The sequence below is a fragment of the Danio rerio genome, chromosome 1, assembly GCF_052040795.2.
Source record: "Danio rerio strain M-AB ecotype USA chromosome 1, GRCz13ab, whole genome shotgun sequence".
Lineage (NCBI taxonomy): Eukaryota > Metazoa > Chordata > Actinopteri > Cypriniformes > Danionidae > Danio > Danio rerio.
The window spans coordinates 52,716,895-52,743,427 of NC_141021.1; the positions used below are offsets into that span (position 1 = coordinate 52,716,895).

The 26,533-nt window shown below is 35.4% G+C and overlaps 1 protein-coding gene across 3 annotated transcripts in view; it reads right to left on the minus strand.

Moving 5' to 3' along the window:
* Positions 1-26,533, minus strand: part of tbck (TBC1 domain containing kinase) — a 173,697-nt gene that overhangs the window by 30,843 nt on the left and 116,321 nt on the right. For all 3 annotated transcript variants that reach the window (XM_087236400.1, XM_087236399.1, NM_001080637.2), the window contains 2 exons: positions 18,981-19,017; positions 17,238-17,399 (listed from right to left, as the gene is read on the minus strand). In XM_087236400.1, coding sequence (XP_087092526.1) covers positions 17,238-17,399; positions 18,981-19,017 — 199 coding nt within the window. The remainder of the gene's footprint in view (positions 1-17,237; positions 17,400-18,980; positions 19,018-26,533) is intronic.

Genomic DNA, 26,533 nt, shown 5'->3' on the forward strand with positions numbered 1-26,533 from the left:
AATTATACTAACACTGCGCGTAAGTGTGACAAGTGTGTTAACAGTGTGCTTATAATGTGAAAGCCCTACAAATCACTATGCAATCTATATATTTGAGCAACAAACATATAAATGTTGATCTGAAAAAAACAGCTTTAACCAGCCTAGGCTGGTTGGCTGGTTTTAGCTGGTCGACCAGGCTGGTTTTAGAGGAGTTTTGGCCATTTCCAGGCTGGTTTCCAGCCATTTCCAGCCTGGTCTTAGCTGGTCAGGCTGGGTGATGACCAGCTAAAACCAGCTTGACCAGCCTAGCCAGCCTAGGAGCCCAGCCAAAACCAGCTATGTCCAGCTTAAACCAGGCTTGTCAAGCTGGTTTTAGCTGGATTTAGCTGGTCATCACCCAGCCTGACCAGCTAAGACCAGGCTGGAAATGGCTGGAAACCAGCCTGGAAATGGCCAAAACCCCTCCGAAACCTGACTGGTCGACCAGCTAAAACCAGCCAACCAGCCTAGGCTGGTTTAAGCTGGATTTTTGAGCAGGGTGGAGTTCAAATATCTAGCTTGAACATTTAAAATGTTGTTTAAAATCGAACTGCTAGTGTGTTTCTATGATAATTCAGAACAATGCCATCATTTTAGCAAGTTCTTAGCAGATTTTAGCATATGTGAGTTCTGTTCTGCCATGTTACATACATATCATGTAGCAGTATATAATATTAAGAGAAAGTATGAGAAAATAAATGCATACATTTCGGCAGTATCTCGTTTGCTACCATTAAGCGGTATCAATGCAGCACTATTCCATCAATATACTACCCCCTCTGGCAGGCATTAATATCAGAACAACCCTAGTATAAAAAATGTATACCTATTGAGCTCTCACACTGAATAGCACCCGCAGACACATGGCTTCTCTTGACAGAACGGATTAATGTTAGCGTGTCCATTCGGAGTCTACAAAATAATGACAAAGTGAAAAGACTCTGAATCCGCACCATTTAACACCTACTGGTTCGTGAATGCATTTCATCACTGACATCCTTTTCCAACCCAGTATGCAGAATGCGTAAAGGAGCAAATAAAAAAATGGCCTTGTCAAAAATTATAGCGGTTAGCTAAAAACCTCTTTATGAGGGAATATGAAAAAGTCTAGGGATAAAAATTGACCTCTGTGAACTTTCGCCACTGATTATAGCTTGCTATTGTGATATAAAAATGTAAGGTATGTCTGCACTTCCAGGCAAAACAAAACATGCAATCTCATATACAAGCCCAGCCTCTATGGCTTAATCAGTAACCTGCGTGAGAGAATAAAAATGAAGGGGAAAAAAAGTCTAACGTGTTATTAACAAGTTGAGACGCTTGTGTATGGGAGGCAGGAATTACAAGGCACAGATTCAGCAGCTCTATATTTAGTGCTAATAGTGAGCAAAGTAAATAGAGTCATGTAGCGACAAGCGGGTCAAACTAACATGTTTAGACGGAGGAATGTGATGACGGCTTAAAATATCAATAGAGAAATGTCTTATTTAATGCTGCTGGAATGGGAGTCGGGCAGAGTCATACAATAATGATGCACTATAAAGCGTACAGTGTAAAATGAGGTTCCGGGCAAGCAATATAACTAAAACGGTTTCTCCACGGCAAGACTCTTTATTACGTGCTTGTACTTGGGATCAGGGGGTTTAAACAAACTTTAGACTCTAACTTAAAAATTCTGTCATCTTTTATTCTTTTCAAACCCCCTTTTTTTATTTGGTAAAACACAAAACGGGACATTCTGAGGAGTGTGTTTGTTGATTTTCCTTTCAATGAACAATAAATGCTGACCAAAGCTGTAAAGAAATAAATATGTAAAATGTTACCAGTACTATTATCTAATACAGTGCATCCGGAAAGTATTGATAGCACTTCACTTTTTTCCCACATATTTTATGTTACAGCCTTACTCCAAACTTAAATTTATTAATTTCCTCAAAATTCTACACACAATACTCCATAATGACAATCTGAAAAAAAGATTTTTTTGAAATTGTTGCAAATTTATTAAAAATAAAAAAGCTGAAAAAAATCACATGTGGAGAAGTATTCACAGCCTTTGCCGCGAAGCTCTAAATTGAGCTCCAGTTAAGCTAATTCTTGGGGTGATCCAGTTCAGTTCAATTTAATAATTCCATTGATTCAGCTCTTGGGCTCAGTTCATACAGTTCTTGAGTTTGATTCTTGAGTTTAGCTGGTTCATTCACTTGAATTCAATTCACTTCAGTTGACCCAGTTCTTGGAATCAATTCATTGATTGTGTAAATTGACCAATTGAATTTAATCGATTTCATGCTTAGGTTCAGTTGGTTCTGTTATTGGATTCAACTGATTATTTTTTGTTAACTTTTTGTGACTCATGTGTGTATTTGGTTCATTTGGTTCTTGGGTTCAGTTAATTCCATTCGGTTATTTGGTTTACTCAATCCAGATTCAGTTGATCAAGTTAAGATAATTCTTGGTGTGATCCTGTTCATTCAGTTCAGTTTAATTAATTCAACTGATTCAGCGATTGGAAGGCGACGCAGTGACGCAGTAGGTAGTGCTGTCGCCTCACAGCAAGAAGGTTGCTGGTTCGAGCCTCGGCTGGGTCAGTTGGCGTTTCTGTGTGGAGTTTGCATGTTCTCCCTGTGTTTGCGTGGGTTTCCAGGTGCTCCGGTTTCCCCCACAGTCCAAAGACATGCGGTACAGGTGAGTTGGGTAGACTAAATTGTCCGTAGTGTATGAGTGTGTGTGCATGTGTGTGGATGTTTCCCAGAGATAGGTTGCGGCTGGAAGGGCATCCGCTGCGTAAAAACATGCTGGATAAGTTGGTGGTTCATTCCGCTGTGGCGACCCCGGATTAATAAAAGGACTAAGCCGAAAATGAACCCGCTTGGGTTCAGTTGATCCAGTTCTTGAGTTCAATTTTTGAGCATGGAGTTCAGGTGATCCAATTCTTAAGGTGAGTTGAAAACTGGTTCCTAGTTGATCTTGGAATTATTTTCACAAATTTTCATTTTTTACATTTCTTGAATTTATTTGATGCAGTTCTTGGGTTTAGTTTATTTAGCACTTTCAGTTGATTAGGGAGTTCACTTCGCTCAGTCACAATCATTGTGTTGAAGCATGAAAATTGTCATTAATTATTATTAAGTTGGTGGTTCATTCCGCTGTGGCCACCCCGGATTAATAAAAGGACTAAGCCGAAAATGAACCTGCTTGGGTTCAGTTGATCCAGTTCTTGAGTTAAATTTTTGAGCATGGCGTTCAGCTGATCCAGTTCTTAAGTTTAGTTGAGAACTGTTTCCTAGTTGATCTTGGAATCCCATTTAGTTATTTTCACAAGTTTACTTAAGTCATTTCTTGAATTTATTTGATGCAGTTCTTGGGTTTAGTTTATTTAGCACTTTCAGTTGATTAGGGAGTTCACTTCGCTCAGTCACAATCATTGTGATGAAGCATGAAAATTGTCATTATAATAACATCTCTAACTTCAGCTTGTTTAGCATAAGAGGAATGTGATTGGGTTTTGAACAGTTGAACTATGGTGCATATGGACTACTGATTCTGATGTTACTCACATCATAAAGTTTTGCAGTTAAATTATTCCCCATATACTGTAGCAATGCCATGTGGTACAGCAGTAAAATAAGTATTATTGATTCATGAACCTTATCACTGAATGCTGGCTGGATTTCCAAACGCATCAAATATGGAGAAACAACTGCTTCTGATTACCACTGGTGTGCAGGATTGGCAATCGTTAAAAAGACCACATTTTTAAAATCTACTAGATCTTTTTTAAATCTACTGATACCAACAGGCTTAGAGATTTTGTTGAAAAACAATATGTTAAATCTGCAAAATTGTGATTTCAACAGCTGTGCGTGCTTGACTGCAGAGAATCGGGAGGAAGCTGGTAAGCAGCAAAATATTTTACCTATAAAAGGAGTTTTCTCCCACCGACTTTCATGTGGCTTGCCAGCAAAAAGAACAGAACTATGAAATCCCTAAATCTCAGCGCTATCGACCCTGCACCCTGTTTGGATACACCGACCTCCTTCTTCCAATAGCTTTTAAATGTTTAATGTCACTCTCTCCTCTGCGACCAGGAAATAGCCATTTTAAACGAGCGATTTGGAGACAAACGAAGCGAAACAATCTCAAGATGCGAGATAACAGCCCACATCATGGACGCCTGCCAAGAGGTTCAGTAACTGTAGAGGCAGACGCAAGGCAAATCAAGGTATTTGAGGCATGCACTGAGTGTGGCTCGACTATGGAGCCAGATCAGTCTCAAAAATAGAACATTTACTGATTTTTAAACTCACATTTACAATGTGAATTAAAATGCAGACACTTATGTTTGAGGGTCACAGCTTTTATTTCTTCCACCACATGCTGTCAAGTATGGAGCCAGATCAGTCTCAAATATAATACATTTACTGAATTTAATATGTAAATTCAAAACACAATTCGTAAATACAAAAATCCAATTCGCAAACTAAAAACACAATCAGTGGCGCCCCCAGAAAATTTTCATAGGGGTGGCCAGAAGAGGCCACACCAAATCTCGGGGTGGCACACAAAAAATAATTAATTTAGTGTAATGTTATTTTTTTATTTCTGGTAAATTAAATAATGTGATTTTAATTAATTTAATTAATTAGTCTTAAAATATCGCAATTTATTCCTTGAAATAATTCAGCAAGTACATGTGCAAACCAAATAAAAATTAATATTTAGTTTAAAAACACTTCTCATATAAAGAAATAACTTTTCAGTTATTTTTCACATACATTTATTGTATACCATACAGTATATGCCATGTCTAAAATTAATGGAGATTAATGAGTTAAATAATAAAACAAACAAGTGAACAAACTGAACAAAAGGCATATTACACACACACACACACACACACACACACACACACTATACAGACCCTAATAATATCATTTATCTATATCCCTTTTTGAGCCACTTTATTATTAATGCGGCTTCTATTGATGTACCTTAAGGTACATTTCATATAGCCATTACTGTCTATTGAGAGAGTGTGTGTGTGCTGTCAACGACTATCAGGGAGGGCAGTTTGGTTGACACCCTGGGCGAACCACCCCATATACCCACCCTCCTTAAATGGTTACATTTATTTTTCAATAAATATTAAAATGTATTTATATTTATTCTAAATAAATACAATTTATATTAAGATTATTATACAATTATTATTCTAAAGAAATAACAGACATCAATCCTAAATGTTCCTGGAAAACAATGTAACAGAGTGATATGCTAAGATCACTTAGGGAACCTTTTGCATGAATATTAGTTGTGACAATTCTATAGAATACAAAAATATGCGTTTTATAGTATTATCTGTGGTCTTAGACCCGAATTATGGCCGAAAATTAATGTTATGAAGTCTTACCTTCCTGACTCTTTATCCCTCATTTCTGCTATAGCCATGCTTAGTGAAAGTATCATCATCATCATATTATATAAACTTTAGTTTTGTCGACTTTCAAAACTCACTGCGTGCTGACACCTTTTCACGAAAGGCTTACTCCGGTTTCATGGCGCATGAGCGGCGCGTTTTTTATCAGCGTGCATGTAAACAACCGGGATTCACACACGAGTGCGTGAGGCGCACGGGAATGGTTTTCTGCACGCATGCGTCAGTTTGCTTTCACCAGCGTTGTTTCTGTTGCACATAGAGAACGCGTGAAAAAGATGTGAACGGCCCTTAATGTCTTTATTCTGGGATTGCCACTCTAAGTTAACTCACGTGCATAAAGTAAATGGTATCCCAATGCTTTTACTAGGGGATGCTTTTTGTTGCATCATCTCCGCGTGCCGCCCCCAGCAAGATACTTGCGACGCCGCCCTGGCATTTGGCATATTGCCCAAATCCGCCACTGGGGAAGAGAGGGACAGTGAATCAGCTACGTTAGTGTCACAAACATAACTGCATGTTATTTATTTCTCTATAGAAACATTGAGAATTTACATAAGTAAATTTAAGTTAATAATATCAACAGCAAAATCATATTGGGGTGGCCACAGGGGTGGCCAGAGTTTACCCAGGGGTGGCCGTGGCCACCCCTGGCCACCCCTTGGGGGCGCCCCTGAACACAATGTGTATTTCCCTAAACGAAATAAATAATGAATTAAAAAAATGAATGTGTATATTTATGAATTGTATTTTGAATTCACAAATTGTGTTTTGAATTTATTCATTGTTTTTAATTAATTAATTGTTTTTTATAATTGTGTTTTAAATTTACTAATTAGAGTGTATTTATGAATTGTGTTGTGAATTACCGAATTGTGTTTTGCGTTTTTACAAATTGTGTTTTGACTTTTCAAGAATTGTGTTTAGTGTGTTTATGAATTGTGCTTTGAATTTACGAATTGCTTAGCATTTTTTTAATTATGTTTTGTGTATTCATGAATTGTGTTTTGAATTCACAAATTGTGTTTTGCATTTTTATGAATTGTGTTTTAAATTTACGAATTGTTTAGCGTTTTACGAACTGTTTTGCGTTTTTATGAATTGTGTTTTGTGTATTTATGAATTGTGTTTTGAATTTACAAATTGGATTGGCGCATTTATCAATTGTGTTTTGAATTATCAAATAGTGTTTTGCATTTTTACGAATTGTGTTTTGTGTAATTATGAATTGTTTATTGAGTTTACAAATTGTTTTGCATATTATGAATTGTGTTTTGTGTATTTATGAATTGTGCTTTGAATTTCCGAATTAAATAGGTGTATTTATGAATTGGGGCGAAGCAGTGACGCCATAGGTAGTGCTGTCGACTCACAGCAAGAAGGTCGCTGGGTCGCTGGTTCGAGCCTCGGCTCAGTTGGCGTTTCTGTGTAGAGTTTGTATGTTCTCCCTGCGTTCGCGTGGGTTTCCTCCGGGTGCTCCGGTTTCCCCCACAGTTTAAAGGCATGCAGTACAGGTGAATTGGGTAGGCTAAATTGTCTGTAGTGTGTGTGTGAATGTTTCCCAGAGATGGGTTGTGGCTGGAAGGGCATCCGCTGCGTAAAAACTTGCTAGATAAGTTGCCGGTTCATTCCGCTGTGGCGACCCCGGATTAATGGATGGACTAAGCCGAAAAGAAAATGAATGAATGAATATTTACGAATTGTGTTTTGAATTACTAATTTGTGTATTGCCTTTTTATGAATTGTGTTCAGTGTTTTTATGAATTGTGCTTTGAATTTTTGAATTGTGCTTTGCGCTTTTATGTATTGTGTTTTGTGTATTTACGAATTATGCTTTGAATTTACGAATTGCGTTGCATTTTACAAATTATGTTTTGCATTTTTTACGAATTGTGTTTTGTGCATTTATGAATTGTGTTGTGAATTTACGAATTGGGTTTTGTGTATTTATTAATTGTGTTTTGTGTATTTAAAAATTATGTTTAGAAATTTCGAATTGTGTTTTGTGCATTTATGAGTTGTGTTGAGCCTGACATGAGGGCTCAGTGGTTAGCACTATCGCCTCCCAGCAAGACAGCCGCTGGTTTGATTCCCGGCTGAGCCAATTGCTGTTTCTGTGTGGAGTTTGCATGTTCTCCTTGTGTTGGCGTGGGCTTCCTTCGGGTGTCCGGTTTCCCCCACAGTCCAAAGACATGTACTATAGGTGAATTGGATACGCTAAATTTGCCATAGTGTGTGAGAGTGTGAATGCAAGAGTGTATGCGAGTACTGGGTTGCGGCTGGAAGGGCATCCTCTGCGTAAAATATGCTCGAATAGTTGGCGGATCATTCCACTGTGGCGACCACTATAAATAAGGGACTAAGCCGAAGGAAAATAAATGAGTGAATGAATGAATTCTGTAAATGTGAACTGTGTATGAATTTTATTCTGTAAATGTGTTATTTCTGAGACTGATCAGGCTCCATACTCGACAGCATGCGGTGGAAGAAATGACAGCCGTGACCTTCTCGAACATAAGTGTCTGCGCGTTCATCCACGTTCGCCAGGAACTCCCGCCCCACGCCGTGTTAATTACACTGCTGTCACAATTACAGACAGAAAAGAGAAGGGATGCCAATCCATGGAGACCTCTGTTCAACCTGCAAATAAAAAAGCCCCTTCCTCGCTTCAAAAGCAAAACTTTCAAAGGAGTTTAATTCTCTGAGTACTTGAGTGTTTGTGGATTTTTCACAGCATAATGCTACTAGTCAGTAAGCTGACAAAAACGCTGCTTTGAAACAAATTCCCTGTTTTGTGAATACAGATGCTCTGCATATGCAACATTTTCTCACTTCCCTGGAGAAAAATAATATGACATGTTTGTAAATAATTCTCTAGGTTTTTCTCTCATGCATAAAATCCAACCTAGGAAACTAGCTGAGCTTTGTAAAAGTACTGCGAGAGTACCATGGTACAGTCAAGGCAGATGACAAAACTATGGTCTTTCAAACATGTCATTGTATTATGCGTTTCTTTTTCTGCAGTGAATAAGAGAGTGACATGCACAGTACCACCGACTCATTCTGTTTAATGTTGACCTTGTGTCTGCGCTGTCGAATACAAAACCAAACATTAAAATGTACTGACCTGATAATGAACACTGGCACAGAGATGGACTCCAAAAATGATCACAGAATACTATGATAATACTATAAATACAGAATACTGTACTATACTACAGATACAGGGACATCTGAGCATTTAGAAGCCGTAAAGATCAGCTGGTCTGTTTATAAGCTGACATACGATCGATCTGCTGATGAATCTACTGACATTCGTGGCTTTAAAATGCTCCAGTGTTCTTGTACCTGTGGTTACACTCAGTAAACAGCATTGTGTTCAGTAAACTGATGACCTTCACGGCCAATCACAGTCATTTCTGTTGAGCATGTGAACACAATATCAAACCAGCGCTGTTTAGGAACGCGCTCAAATGTTAACGGGAAATGGATGCTTCATTAAAAGTTTGTACCGATATGTATCGAAATTTAGTATCAGGACAATGCTAATTAGTACAGACTAAAATAGCTGGAAAACACTTGTTCAACCAGTAAAAAATAATTAAAACACTTTATAGAAATGCTCCGCTTGTATAACTGTTCTTATCTTCTAAAGTAAACTATTGGAATCATATTCAGTATGATCATTATTTATTTTAAAACAGTGGGAGTTGTATTTTAAACCATTATATTTTGATATATACTAAAGCAAAACAACTAAAACGAATATGAAAAAATTGAAGATGTGTTGACATTTTTATATATTCATTAAGTACAAATTTTCGATTACTGTACAGACATTTTAAAAAAGATATACTTGAACTTACTGATTTGTTTACAGAAAAAAACAGATTTATTTAAAATGATTAGTAACCTTAAAATTAGCGCCTTAAAAAATATTTGAGGTAATAAACCCCAAATATTACAAAGATATAATTAAAGAAGATTAAACAATAGTAATAGTAGTATTAATTAGTAACAAATTGTAGTATTAATAGTAACAAGTAAAAATAGTATTAATAGTAACAAAGGCCATTGTTTTAAAGCGTTATCCATATTTCTCATAATTCATAAGGAAATATCCTCAAGATATTTAAGGAATATAAGGAAATATTTCAAGGCTCAACAGCATGACGCTGAATGTCAGACTGTTTCTAGAGACCAGTAGATTACCATGATGTAACACTGACTAACAGGTTTTGGCACAGTCTGAAAGCTGCAAAACAGCACTACTAGTTTATCTGGCTGCAGGAAGTGATCAAACTCAGCCCATGGTTTATCCGCTGTCAACCAGTAACTGATGGAGGAACGTCCTGTAACATTTCTGAAGCTATTTCCAGTCTCGTCAGTGACAGATGCTTATTAGCTACTTGTAGTCAGATCCTCTTTTTGTCAAAATGTGATTTGTGCTTGGCTTCCAGCTGGATCTTTGTCTCCTGACAGGACGGAGTAATGGTGTGTCTCGCGGGCTGCTGTGTCTATGGCACATCTCTCTGCGATTACTGGTGCGATGCTTTTTTTTTTTTTTTTTGCTGATGGTAAAGTTGATTTGGTTAGAATTTTGCTTTTGCTTTTTAAAATGTTTTGCCTCGTTTCTAAAACATTTGAGCACCTGACAGAATTAAGTATCCTGCAAAAATCACAGGTCTTTCGATGCCAACACTAGACTCGACACAATCTTGAGGTTAAATTTCCCAAGACAACTCATCTGATTATGCACTTTCTAAGCTAATAAATCAGGGATTATGATGAGTTTGTCACAGCTAGGTGGAATTTCAGTCAATGTTAATATTCATAACATTCAACAATAAAAAAATGCAAATTTGATCTTCAGAATTTAGTTGAAAGTGCTAATATGAGAGTTTTTTATTCTGTTTGTGAATAAGACCAGATACTCTGAAAACAATAATAAATATGGTAAAAATATAATTAACCCTTGAGCACTGTTTAAATGTCCTGCCTTTTTTATGTTGGGGATAAAAACATCCACTGGACTAAACTGCTGTAAAAATGCACCATATATATATATATATATATATATATATATATATATATATATATATATATATATATATATATTTTTTTTTTTTTTTTTTTTATTTTTTTTTTACATTTTTTTTTTTTTAAATAAATATTTTAATCAACCTCAGTCCTGATCAAAACTACATAATGCTTTGGTCACACTTTATTTTGATGGTCCGTTTGTTTAATTAAATTACATTGCATCTACATGCCAAATAATTCTCATTAGATTATAAGTAGACTGTTAGGTTCGGGTTAGTGTAAGTTGACATATACTTACAAAGTTTCATATAATCAGTTAAATGTCTGTTGAAGGAGCAGTATCAACAGATATTAAGCAGGCAGTCTACAAATACTCAAATGGACCATCAAAATAAAGTGTTACCAATGTTTTTAACATTTACAGGATTTTAACTTTTGGTATCTCTTGCTATTTCACTTACCTTGTTTTTGTAGTCTGTTCTTCTCAATATCAAAAGCAACCCTGCATAAATACAAAGTCTTTGTTTTTGTTTACTCCATATAGTTCTGAGAGCTGAGCTGCATATTTTGATTTTCTCAGACACATCAAGGTAAGTGCACAAAGGTCACTCTCACATACTCACAGACACACACTTTAATTTGCTGTTATACTTCATATAAAATCCAGAAAACTAAGCTTTTTATTTAATTCTATTTTTTTGCACTGGCCTATTTAAACGATTAAGGTGCCAACTGAGGATCAACAGTAAAAAATTACAAATTTAATAAAAATACAAATTTTCGTTCTTCCAAACAGGAAAAATCATTAACTATTAACAATGCATGATTATTTGATGTGCCATGGTTTTGTAATAAAAAAAAATGTGGTTGAAATGGAAGTCATTGGTGCAAAACAGCCAATAATAGTAAATTAGGGAGAATAAATTAAAATCTTATGTTCCACATAAACTAACAACGCATCAAAAGCAATTTTATTAATAATAATTCACATGCCCAAGTCATTTAAAACAGGTAAAAAAAAAAAAAAAAAATATTTTAAATACAATAAATCAGTGACATAATTTATGAGTTTGGCAATTAAAGGGTTAAAACCCTGTACTTTTCTAAACAAATTACAGTAGTACTTTTGATCAGGACTGAGGCTAATTAACAGATTTTTGCCAAAAACTTGAAAAAAAAAATTTATCTAATGCATTTTTACAGCAGTTTATTTAAGTCAATGTTTTCATCCCTAACATAACAAAAGGCTGCAATATGGCTGCCGTCACGTCTATATACTGCACACTGGTGGTGGATGAGGAGATTTCCCCTAATGTGTAAAGCACTTTGAGCGCCCAGAAAAGCGCTATATAAATGTAAGGAATTATTATTATTATTATTATTATTATTATTATTATTATTATTATTAAGAGAGTAGCAAATTTGAGTGTATCGTTGCCTTTTTTTTTTACAAATTCGAAGCATTTTTCAAAATATATGTCAAAATAAGATTTGTCACCAAAAGTCATTCTGCTAGCTGAAACAGAAAAAGTTATGACCAAATTGAAACAAAAAATCACCCCAGAGTGGATGAAAACATTCCGAACAGCACATAAGGGTTAATGCTTTCTTTGTTGTTGATGTTGATGTAAAATTAATTATCATTCTCATAAAAATATGCATCAGCTATCTGCTTTCAGTCTTACACAATGTTTATTTCATGTACAAAACTGGACTCGACAACAATATGAGTGTTTTTTCTATTTACAAATGAGAACAGCTACTCTAAAAATAGCATTACTATTTTGTTGTTGTATTTACTGTAAAATAATTATCATTCTTATAAAAAAGTATGTATCAGCTATCTGACTTTTTTTTACAGAACGTCTTGATTGTACACTGTTCATGTCATGTAAAAAAACTAGACTCTACAAAGCTGAGAGAGCCAATATGAGTATTTTTTCTATTTAAAAATGAGACCAGATACTCTAAAATGCTAGTTTTATAATTGTTTTTGGTTTATGTTGTTGCATTTATTGTGGAATATTTATCATTCACTTTAAAATATGCATCAGCTATCTGCTTTTAGTCTGCAACAATGTTTATGTACAAAACTGGACTCGACAAAGCTGAGAGAGCCAATGAGTGTTTTTTTCTATTTAAAAATGAGACCAGACGCTCTAAAATGCTAGTTTTATAACTATTTTTGGTTAATGTTGTTGTATTTATTGTGGAATAATTATCATTCACTTAGAAATACACATCAGCTATCTGCTTTCAGTCTTCAAAAATGTTTATTTAATGTTCAAAACTGGACACGACATAGCCGAGAGAGCCAATATGAGTGTTTTTTCCTATTTAAAAATGAGACCAGATACTTGAAAAACATTATTATTATTTTGTTGTTGTATTTACTGTAAAATTAATTATCATTGACTCAAAAATATGCATTAGCTATCTACCTTCGGTCATCAAAATGAAAAATGTATTATAATTTTGCTGTTGTATTTACTGTGAAATTAAATATCATACTCATAATATATATATATATATATATATATATATATATATATATATATATATATATATATATATATATATATATATATATATATATATATATATATATATAGCTGTCTAATTTTTTTTTCTACAGCATGTCTTGATTGCACAGTGCTTTTGATGTACAAAACTGAACTTAACATAGCTGAGAGAGCCAATATGAGTGTTTTTTTTATTTAAAAATGAGACCAGGTACTCTTAAAAATGCTATATATATTTTTTTTTGGCTGATGTTGTAGTATTTATTGTGAAATTAATTATCAATCACTTGAAAAAATGCATCAGCTATCTGAATTTTTTTTCCCTACAGCACGTCTTATTTATTTAATGTAAAAAACGAACAGGAAGGGAAAAGCAATTTGAGCCGCATGCATATCTATAGCCAATTAAATATGAATAAGACATTTAAAAATCCTGCTTTCCTGTCTTTTTCCTATAAATCTTGTTTAAACATGCACACACAGAAACACACACCTCACAACCATAACATCCTAGTGTTTTGACCCGAGAAGCACAGCAACAAGTTTGAGGAATTCTGCTTTCAACCACCGTAGCAGCAGCAGCAGCATATTTTCCACATTATTTTGGGAGGTAATCCCAGCATTGTGTGCTTGAGTGTACACACCATCAGCACTCCTGCAGCGCTCAATGCTCTCAGCTAATTCCCTCACATTAGCCTCAATCATCGTCCATCACTTCAGCCACACCGCGCGGGCTCTGTGTTGACAGCGACCTCAGGGATTCACGGAGAACAGATGCCAGAGGAAGAGCAGAGGCGTCCCGAAACCCATCAGGCCAGAACACCACACGCAAAAAACCACAAACTTATCCTGAACTCATCGCAAACAAGTCTCAACTGAGGCTTACGAGGCGTCCAAAGGCTTAAGGGAATAAAGCGCATTGTTTGACAGAGGTGTGCACAACCACAGGAGTGAGCATCAATTTGCTGTCGCCATGGTTGGAATAATAGCAGACATTCCACTATGCAAAAATGCATTTCCAGGATTTTTTTTTTTTTTTTTGTTCAGCTCAATTTTTTTTATTAAACTATTTACATTTTCAACATACAAAATTACTAGACATCCTGTGAATTTTTTATTATTTTATTCTATTAACAAATGAACATAACTTTATGTTATTTAATCATCATTTTGTGCAAAAAAAAAAATCTTTAAGTATTTATTTATTTACCTTTATTTAGTTATTCATTCAATTATTCATTCATTCATTCATTTTCTTTTCGGCTTAGTCCTTTTATTAATTAGGGGTCTCAACAGCAGAAGAAACCCCCAACTTATCCAGCATATGTTTTATGCAGTGGATGCCCTTCCAGCTGCAACCCATCACTGGGAAACATCCATATATACTCATTCACAAACATACACTATAGACAATTTTATCTTACCCACTTCACCTGTACCGCATGTCATTGGACTTGTGGGGGAAACCGGAGCACCCGGAACATGGGGAGAACATGCAAACTCTACACAGAAATGCCAACTGACCCAGCCGGGGCTTGAACCAGCGATCTTCTTGTTGTGGGGCGATGGTGCTACTCTCTGCGCCACCATGACGCCCCCCATCAGATTATTTATTATACAATGTAGAAAATGCCCATTTTGGACTCAGATCAAAGTTGTTTTGTAGGCTGTGCCTTTAAATGCAAATGAGCTGGAGTTCCCAAACCATTATTCACACTTTATTACCTGTATTATTGGGCTGGGCTGGATGGTAAACTAACTTCTGGGAATATATTGATATGATTCTCCAACGAGACACGGTATTATACAATATCGTTCATATCAATATGGTTTGAGGCCACACAAGCACATTCTGTGTGAAACAGATTACTCGACTGTAGCCGGTAAGCTATCATTGAATGATTCACTCCATGAGTCATACAAAAGATTTGTTCAAAATAAACGAACCGCTCAAGAACGACCCATCGCTGACGTGACATGGAGGAACATGCAGAATCTGACTCCCTGACAGTTCTGACTCTACCTCGCGTGCACGCGCGTCACATAGCACCTGCAGCTGTAACAGCGGTCTACCAGAAACCTTTTACCGACCATTTCATCCGCAATTGACAGCCAGAACGAACATAGAAGCCATGTCAAATTGACAAGCAGCACCTGAATGTGTTCAAAAGAATTAAAAAACTTCAAAATGAGAGGAATATACCGCATTTCGAAAGTGAAACCACCTCATTTTAACTGATTATAAGTTCAGGATTTATTACACGTCGGTCTCTTCTTTACATTTACGTTATACTGTTTACATTTATATGCTTAACCAGCATTTCATCACAGCATTCTGAAAAATTTAGTTATTTCTCATATCTCTAGTCTATCTCCCTATTTAATATTTAGTAAAAACAAGTTTAGTCAAAACAAAACAAAGTGTTTTTTTTACATGTAGTGAAAGACTTCTCTTTAGATATATGTGCACTGTTTGATAATTGTGCACAATACATGTAAATGTGTAACTAAAAAACATACACAGCTGGTTTAATTGTTGTTTATAGATCACACAACTGTGCCATACAGGATTACTTGTAACAACACTGTAATTGTGACATAAAATACTGTGCGTTTCATCTTTACATTTAATGTTGGTCCTTTCTATCCTTCAATACTTCTTGTTGTGTTACTATTTACTGTAAGTGTGTAAATTATTTGCTCTGACAATGTAGCTATGTTTTCTATGGTTCTGCTTACTTTGTTATTTGCACAACAGGACAGTAATACTGTGTATAGAGTTAAGCAGGAAACAAATCTGTACTGTATTTATCAAAGATTTTGTTTATGATTTGAAATGTTGTGAAACAGTTTTAAGCAGGAGAAAACCCTGTACTGTGTTCATTTATCAAAGATTTTGTGCAGCTGTTATTTTTTGTGCAGCTGTTTGTTTGTAAACAGGGAGAAAAACCCCTGTGTTTGAATTATATTATGCTCAATAGCTGTTTAAATTTTTTTTATTAAAGGTTTTAACTCTCAAGTAACCATGTATGGGAAAATACCGGATATACAGTTGAAGTCAGAATTATTAGCCCCCCTGAATTATTAGCGCCCCTGTTTATTTTTTTTCCCCAATTTCTGATCTGTTCTGGGAAGATTGTTTCAGCACATTTCTAGCATAATAGTTTTAATAACTCATTTCTAATAACTGATTTATTTTATCTTTTCCATGATGACAGTAAATAATATTTGACTAGATATTTTTCAAGACACTTCTATACAGCTTAAAGTGACATTAAAAGGTTTAACTAGGTTAATAAGGTAAACTAGGCAGGTTAGGGTAATTAGTCAAGTTATTGTATAATGATGGTTTGTTCTGTAGATTATCGGAAAAAAAAAATTAGCTTAAAGGGGCTAATGATTTTGTCCCAAAAATGTTTTTAAAAAAATTAATAACTGCTTTTATTCTAGCCGAAATAAAACAAATAAGACTTTCTCCAGAAGAAAAAATATCATCAGACATACTGTGAAAATTTCATTGCTGTGAAAAAAATAATTTGGGAAATATTTAAAAAAGAAAATAAAAATTAAAAGGGGGCTATTATTTCTGACTTAAACTGTATATTGTATATTTTCATTCCTCCTAAAAATACCGGGATATGATTTTTTTGGCCATATCGCCCAGCCCTACTGCATTACTATCAGATAAACAACAGTCAGTGACAGAAACCGACTGGAATGAAGCAGACATCCAGTTTATGAGTCAAAAATACTAAGTAAAATTATTTGATGTACTTGTATTTTGTGGATTTTATTCAAGCCTTTCTGAAATGATCAACAAATAGTCCCACACATCTTTTAACCGCAGTTTCTTACTCATCTTATCTATGTGACTTATCTTACATCTTGTAAAGGAGGTCAAATGGGAGCAAATATAATATGGGTAACAATTAAAAATGTATTTATTATAAAATCTGAATGCAGAAATATTCATTTGTGATGCAAATTCGTGCAAATTAAACTGCAAAAATAAAAATTTCCAATCTCTTCCGCTTACATATTGATTTCTCAACAGCTTGGCTCTCGTGAATGAGGGTTAACTAAACTCCATAGCAATAATTTGTTGGGTCAGATATGCTTTTTCAGCAACTAGAAACCTTCAGACTTGCCAGGGAAATAAAAAAAACAGCATATGGAGAAGAAAATGTGTGGAAATACATGTTTGCGACACTTACCAGGGAGGTCAGAGAAGAGCAGTATGCACTCGTTGAAGCCGTTGGCCAGCAGACGGTCTCTCAGCTGCTGTAAGATGGCTACACCAATGCAGAAGGGGAACGAGGAGTTTCCCAAGAGCAGAGTGTCCCACAGGTGGAAGATCTTGTGCAGGGGAAACACGTCTGCCAAGGAAATGAGACAAGAAATGACTTCCTGCGGATGCAGTGTGAGGCTTTGCACTGCAACAGCTGCACATAAACAGACGATCTGCATCCAAACTGGAAACTGGAATTGGAAACATCCATGTTTACAGGCAGTTAAAGATGACTTTAATTACATTATTTAGGATAATAATAATAATAATAATAATAAAAATAATTAAAATTATTATTATTGTTAATATTATTATAAATATAGCTGCAAGCAACAATTACGGGGCCAAGCAGTTCAGAGCCAGAATGAGCACATTTGTCGATGTCGTAAACAAAAAACGTTTCGTCTATTGACAGAATTTTTGCACCAATTGGTCAACATGGTCTGACGATGATTCGAGTCAAATTTGGTAATATTTCGGTAAATGGTCGAAAAGGAGTTTGCAAATTATATTTTTGAATAAAATCAAAATGGCGGACAGAAAGTTTAGCCAAATATGCTATATCTGGTATCAGTGTTCTCGGCATGACCCAAGAATTAAGTTGAGATGAACTTCACCACAATAAACATATGCAGTCTAAAGTTATTAGCACATTTTTAATTCATTATTGATGGTTAGAAAACCAAGATGGTTTATAACTCGTGACCACTAGGTGGCCAAATTTATGTATTGGGGTTACTGTAAGTTGCCAATGACACACCTTAAGTTCATTGTCAATCCAGTATGTTGAAGCATTGCAGCATTGCTTGAGTCGCAGCCTCAGATGAACTTTGACAACCTGCTAGCATATTTGTTGATGCCGTAAACGATAACTATTTCGCTATTCGATATGATTTACATAAATCTTGGTCAGCATGGTCTGAAGATGATCAGAGTCTAATTTAGTGAAAATTGCGGTCAAGGACGAGTTCACAAAAAAAGTTTTTTGAAAAAAGTCAATATGGCGGACAGGAGGTTTGTCCAAATATGGCATGTTTGGTATCAATGTTCTCGGCGTGACCCAAGGAATGTTTTATCACAATAAACCTATGCAATCAACATTTATTAACCATTTTGGAATAATCAATTCAGTATTATGAGCAAAATTATTAATACTAAAATAAATATTAATATTCCTTAATTTTATTATTATTATTATTATTATTATTATTATTATTATGTGTACCAAAACACTGCACCATTACAGTAGTTTTGATGATTTTTTAGCACTTACTAGCTGTTATTAATTTATTATTATGTATTATTATAAAAATCTGTGCTAATTGTTTATTATTATGCATCTATCAACATTAAAAGAACACAATCAGAACATTTAAAATTATACATAATAAATATGTAAATATGCTTTATGAAACAATGCAGAATTAGTAAATAAAGGCTTATCAGCTTTGGAAATGTCAATGTCTAAACAGTGTAAATTGCAATACATATATTACATTATTAGTTAGTTTAATTCTGAAAGACATTTAATATTATTATGATTAAAAAATATTAATAATACTAAAACAACAAACAAAGAGCAATAATAAAAATAGCATAGAAGGAAAAAGGAAGGTATTATTATCCTCAACATCATCCAGAAATCTAGTCAGCACGACTTATTACTTACGTGTGAACATTGTAAGAAACCATGGGATTGCGTAGAGCTGAAAGAAAAAGAGACAAAGAAAGTTCACTGTCGTGCACAAAAAAAAGCCATTTCCACATGAGCAACAATGTGATTAATACATGAATAAACAGCACGGGCTCTTTCATAATTCCCAATAAAGCAGCTCAGCGATTGTTCAATTCATCAGAGGGAAGTGTACTTGTGATTCAGGCGTGTGTGTTTGTGAGCCGAGAGGACGTGTGTGGGAGTGTAATGAACGTCTCCCTGCAGCACCTGTTCCAACACTCCTCTTTCCCCACATGGTTCTGCTCGGCTGGGATGTATAATCCATTTTGGCCGCTTGATTGGTGGTTTGGCCTCTGAGGGCTTTTTTTGGGCTGAAATGAGAGGACAGGCTTGGGTCTCTCCTGCTCAGGGCTGCGTTTCAAAAAACCATCGTAGTCAGATCTTATTCACACAAGACATGAATTTAATTTAAAAAAAAGAGTAAATAGTAGTACTTCTACTAAATAGTGGACGAGAAGAAGCTTCGTTGACAGGATCATATTTATATAATAAAGCATACAAACTCTAGTGGTCTAGAAGTCTGCTACTACGAGTTTTATTTATAAATTTTTTGTATGATAAGCTATATTATTTATTTTGTTTGGGAACTCAAACTGAATTTTCATTGGATGGAGGATTTGAAGTCTTGTTTGTCCGCCCGCTTATGTTTTCAGTGATATTTTGCAACCACAGCAAACTGCCTTAGTTAAAAATAATATCAGAATTTAAAATAGCTGTTTTGGATATTTCAGCATTAATAGCTACGTTTCTAGCCACCTATTTTATGCACATTTTGGATTTTCACATAAAAATCTGGTTGATGAAAATGCCAAGATGCGCATACATTTTAAAAATGCACCAAAAAAAAAAAAAACGTATGCGCAATACTGAGTAGGATAAACGTTTTATTCGATAAGAAAAGATGCGCATAAACTGCGATGGAAACACTTTTACCAAACAAATTCCAGCATGTGCATTAAAAAAGGTCATGTGATTTTGTTGTAAGAGATCATGTGATGATATAAAATATGTGCGAATGGACAAACCAGCAGAATGAGCACATTGTTAACCATCTGAAATGTTGTTTTGGTCATAGTAAAACGCCTTACCGTTTAAGTATTAGTGTCATTATATTAGGGTGATGCAGTAGGTAGTGCTGTCACCTCACAGCAAGAAGGTCGCTGGTTCGAGCCTCGGCTCAGTTGGCGTTTCTTTGTGGTGTTTGCATGTTCGCCCTGCATTTGTGTGGGTTTCTTCCGGGTGCTCCAGTTTCCCCCACAGTCCAAAGACATGCGGTACAGGTGAATTGGGTAGGTTAAATTGTCTGTAGTGTATGAGTGTGTGTGTGGATGTTTCCCAGAGATCCTATAATAGTCTGTTCATTAGACCAGAACAAAGCCGGTCTATTGTCCAGCGCAGAGCGCGTTAGTTCTGTGGCTCGCTTACACACTGCTTAATACACACAAGATGTAGAGCGATATGCAAATATCTTTACATATGAAAAAGAATTAAAATATTAGGGATATATAGGATATAAATATAAAGGATTAAAATATTACAAAGCATATTATTTTCTAGCCTACATAAATTTAAAAACCAGACTTTCATGCCTTCTTCATCTCAGTAGGCTTTTTGAGCTTATTCATAACAATTTGCTTTTGTATAATGTTATTATTATTAGCAGTGTAATTTATTATATGCATATTTATATTTGTTTTATTAAAAACAAGCTTAGATTTGCCCACCTGTCAGGTTTTAGACCATATGGGGCACAGCATGTGTATTTGGTTATAATTCTTTTTTTTAACCACACTTTGTTATTATTGTTCATTTATTCATTTGCTGGAAATTAGAACTGAATTTAGAGATAGTTTTGAAACAAATCTTTGCGCTTAACAAACAAAATTATTTATTTATAGGCTAATTGATGTCTGTGCGTACAAGAAGTTTCCCTATCCACGAGAGTGAAAGTGAAAGTAGATAATGAGAAGGCTCATCTCTCATTCTCGCGTTGCAGATGCTCTGTTTAACTGTTTTCTCTCTAGTGAAGCGTTCAGTTTTTCCACAAAGTCGCCATGTAAATAGCAAATGCACCATGGCATGACGCAACTATCTCTTAAAGGGAATGGGAGATGAGACTCTGATTGATTTATTCTTAAAACACGCCTATAACTCATTAATAGAATAAGCTCAACCCTGTAAGACCATGCGCCAAAATAGAGCCCCTAATGTTTACATTTGTAATATTTATAATATTTGCTAATTAATAACCTCATGTGGAACTCTGAATCTGTGTCTCATTTCGGAGTCTGTTACTGTCTACCAAAGATCCCATTTAAGTCATGGACCCATACTTTGAGAGTCTTCATGACTAAATGAATGAAATACGCAGTTTTCCAACAAGGAAACCTGGGGTGCTGAAATATAATTGGCTAAACTGGCACTGGGCAGGTTAAAGGGACCCAAACAAAGACAGACATTCAGGCAAGTAACTCAAATTTTCAAAGCAGAATATCTGACTTCAGCTTTGCTTTTCAGACAAACAAGAATGTTCACTTAGCATATTTCCTAAATATCAGCAAACATATTATGGTAGTTTTATGCTTTAGAAGAGTCAAATACTTACATACATCACCTTAAATGTTACTTTTTAACAGTTTGATGCTTCCTTGCTAAATGAAAATATTTAATTCCTCAAATACATCATGACAAACATCACCCAAAATTACAATTGCAACTTTTAATGGGAAATTCAATTGCTTTAAAAGCAAAGCCTTATGAAAAGCTGTTAGTTTTGGCAAAAAACAGGCCTATTCAACATAATCTGAATGCCAAGATGAAGCAGGACACAAAACTAGGTCACTTTGCTGTGAATTTAAGGCCCTATTCTGCCAAATATAATAGTGCTCATGCAGACCTCACTGAGCCGAGCCAAATCCTGGACTCACATCAGCCAAGACGTTTTCGTGCCTCCTAGACAGCTTGATAATAACAAAATAAGTCAAGTCAAGATCAAATATTATCCCTGCTAAAGTGAAAAACGACCATCAGTATTCCCCAAAAATAATAAGGAAATAAAAACTTTTAAAATGTTATGCGTTTAAAAAAAACAAAAACAATAATGAACACTTTTTTTTTTTACAAAGTAATGATTAAGTTGGGTGGCATGGATGCTCAGTGGTTAGCACTGTTTCCTCACAGCAAGAAGGTCGCTGGTTCGAGTCCCGGCTGAACTAGTTGGCATTTCTGTAAGGAGTTAGCATGTTCCCACACAGTCCAAACACATTCGCTATACAGTAGGTCAGGGGTGTCAAACGTATGGGCACCGCATCAGGCCAGCAAATGACTTTAATCCGGCCCGCGAGATGATTCTGTAAAGTATAAAAATGAGCAGCGATTTTTCAATAAAAGAAACTACTGTTCCCATTGTGTCCACTGGATACAATATCCAATAGCAACTGCAAACTGTTCATTTCATTCGATCCAGAAGCCTGAATCAGTGTGACAATTTGACAGCCTTTTCAGATTTTTTACGTTTTGTCAGTTTAGTGAAGGGTGTCCAAACTCAGTCCTGGAGGGCCGGTGTCCTGCATAATTTAGTACCAACCCCAATTAAACACACCTGAACCAGCTAATCAAGCTCTTTATCCGCTTGTTAAGTGGTGACGTGTTGGTGACGTATGTATACTGTTTCTGGGTCCAAGCCGCCATTCATTTGAGTGAAGAAAACATTCGTTTATGATCACGTTTTATTCCTATCACACATTAAAGTTAATTTTATATAAAATCGTAATGTACACAACAATCTCTGGGCTTGCTGCATAACAAATACCAAAAATTTAACAATTTATAAAAAAAATTGATCACTTTCTGGCCATCGGATATTAGGCATGGACATATATACTTCGATCGTGATTTTCGAAAGCATTTAATCGCTTTGTAAACGTTTATTATTACCATTTCATGAGTCACGTGACGTCACACTTAACAAGCGGATAGGTACAGTTGAAGTCAGAATTATTAGCCTCCCTGAATGATTAGCCCCCTGTTTATTTTTTCCCCAATATTTGTTTATCAGAGAAAAGATTTGGTCAACACATTTCTAAACATAAGCTTGAGTTTTAAGGACTCAATTCTAATAACTGGTTTATTTCATCTTTGCCATGATGACCGTAAATAATATTTGACTAAATATTTTTCAAGACACAAGTATTTAGTGACATTTAAAGGCTTAACTAGGTTAATTAGGTTAACTAGAAAAGATAGAAACTTCCAGGGAGGTGTGTTGAAAGAAGTTGGAGCTAAACTATGCAGGACACCGGCCCTCCAGAACCGAGTTTGGACAACCCTGGCTCAATGGCTAATTCGTAAAAGTTTTGTCATACAAAAATGTGTGATTTTAGCACCCAACCACACCCCTAAACCCAACCGTCATTGGTGGATAAGCGAATCGTAGCCTACTAAATTGTATAAATGAGATACAAATGAATAAACCACTAAATCAGGTTTGACATGAGATCATGTTTTTCTCAGGCTCCAGCTTTATGTTTTATGTTTATCATATTAAAGCAAAGAAAACAATCTGAAGTAGTTGTTTTTAAGATATTTACACCATTATTTTACCGCTCAGACCCACTTGGGAATCGGTTTTCCTCTATGTGGCCCCTGAGCTAAAATAAGTTTGACACCCCTGCAGTAGGTGAATTGGATGAACTAAATTGGCCAGAGTGTATGTGTTTGTGTGAATGAGCGTGTATGGTTGTTTTCCAGTGCTGAGTTGCAGCTGGAAGGGCATTTACTTTGTAAAACGTGCTGGAATAGTTGGCGGATCAATCTGCTGTGGTGACCCTTGATGAATATGTGATTAAGCCGAAGTAAAATGAAGGAATGTATGAATGATTAAGTTTACCTTCCTTTGTTATATTATAAAGAAGTAATTCATGTATATACAGTTAAAGTCAGAATTATTAGCCCCCTTCCAATTCTTTTCTTCTTTTTTAAATATTTCCCAAATGATGTTTAACAGAGCAAAGAAATTTTCAAATCATGTCTGATAATATTTTTTCTTCTGAAGAAAGTCTTATTTGCTTTATTTCGGCTAGAATAAAAGCAGTTTTGAACTTTTTAAACACCATTTTAGGGACAAAATTATTAGCCCCTTAAAGCTATATTTTTTCTCGATATCCTACAGTACAAATCACTGTTATACAATAACTTGCCTAATTACCCTAACCTGCCTAGTTAACCTAATTAACCTAGTTAAGTCTTTAATTGTCACTTTAAGCTGTATTGACTTTATTCTAAAATGCGGAAGTGCGCCTGTTTTCACGATTGTCTTAGAACTTCCGATTCTGTTGCCTACGGGAGAAAATGACTAGGAATAATAAACGGCAAAAAACGGTCAAACTACTTGCTCCACAAACAAATGTCTGCATGACTATATAGACCAAGTAGAATAATATAATGAGGAAATATCAGTTTGCAACACCAAACAGCGAAACAAGCAGTTTTCATTGTCTAAAAATGAATGGAAGTGAATGAGACCGGAAGTCTCAAGCCAAAAAGATTCAAATGGTAGCGCCCGCTCGTCGGCAGAGAATAAGGTGAATAGAAGAGTCTAGAAAAATATCTAGTCAAATATTATTTACTGTCATCATGGCAAAGAGAAAATAAATCAGTTATTAGAGATGAGTTATTAAAACTATTATGTTTAGAAATGTGTTGAAATTTTCTTCTCTCTGTTAAACAGAATTTGGGGAAAAAATAAACAAGCGGCCTAAAAATTCAGGGGGGCTAATAATTCTGACTTCAACTGTATGTCTACATGTCAAAATCAGTTAAAACAACAAGTAACAGACATAAAGAATCTAGAATAAAGCTAAGTTCAAACCAATGATGGCACATATGACTATAAACTAGTGCTGTTAAATGATTAATCGTGATTTAAAAGTTTGTTTACATAGTGATTTTTCAGGTTTTTATTTGTAATGAATTTGCAGCAATTTTAAAAACTCGTTTCCCACATTGTCATTATAGGGTATTGTGTGTAAAATTTTGAGTAAATAAATGAATTTAATCCATTCTGGAATAAGCCTGTAACATAAAAAATGTGGAAAAAGTGGAGCTTTATCAATACTTTCCAGATGCACTGTGTGTTTAGAAAAGTGTTGAAAATAAGTTTTTGATAAACAGAAATTGGGGAAAACAATATACAGGGGGGCTAATAAGTCTGACTTCAACTGTTGTTAACAGCTTTGAGGCTAGTCTAAGCGCTTTTTTCGCAGCTAGTCCCTGCTGCGATTGTTAACAAGGCCCACTTTTGTTGCAGATAAAAAAAAATGAATGGCTCTGAACACGGCCAAGGTGACATTGGGATTGTGCTGACATGAAAAACGCTTCCAGATCAAATGCATTGGGAATCGTGGCAGGGTTAAGCGAATATAATGGTCTTCTCAGAGACTCTAGCTCAGCAGTGGTTTCATCCTCTCGTGAGTTTTCCCTTTGCTTCTTGCTTCTTTTCGCATCCACAACAGCAGCTGTCGAGAGGCCGAACAGAACGGTTCACTCCCCAGGCATCAAAGAGCAATTCTGTCTTGATTCTTTCAACTCATCTTTTATTTGGATCCTCAATCGCAGGATTTCAGTGTGGAGGTCACCTATCTATCCGTCAGTGTAGAAAGACATCAAGCCGGCATTTTAAAAAATAAAGAGGGAGCTTGGTGTGTGTGTTTGCTAAAAACTTGGCCAATGCTCAAATCTCAGGGTCAACAGTGTGTGTGTGTGTGTGTGTGTGTGTGTGTGTGTGTGTGTGTGTGTGTGTGTGTGTGTGTGTGTGTGTCATGTCAACGGATCTGATGTGTGACAGGATGAGAATGCAAACATCTCTTCAATTACTCTAGGGAGGATCTGCTGTCAATTAAATACATATTCATAAGCGTTACATCTTAAAAATTCAAGTATCTTATACAGAGTGAATACAGTGTGAATACTGATACGCTGTATACTGTATGTATGGAGGAATATATATATCAAGGTTGCCTAAAATAATTGGGGGTAAACAAACTACATTGAAAGTAGACCAACGTTAATTATTCATTTTTAAATATCTCTAATAAATATAATTTGTAAATAATTATTATAAAATTGAAATATAATCATGATAGACGTACTTGAGTGTAATTAAAATGTATCTATATTAATTGTTAATTATTAAGTTTATAATTAATATTATAATTATTATGTTGCATTACTTTTAAATGAATAGAAATAACAAAATCGAACAATAGTTTATTATTGTTATGATTATCAGCGATCTAGCGGTTGCAGATCACTAAAGGACTACAAAACCCACCATTATGGACTACAAGATCCAATCATGGACTCTGGATTGCCTGTGTACATCTGTTTGCTCCTGTATTGACTGTTACCTGCCTGATCATTCTCCAAATAAACCCTGCTTTTGGATCCTCACTCCGTTGTCCAGTATCACTTCACACTACAATTATTGT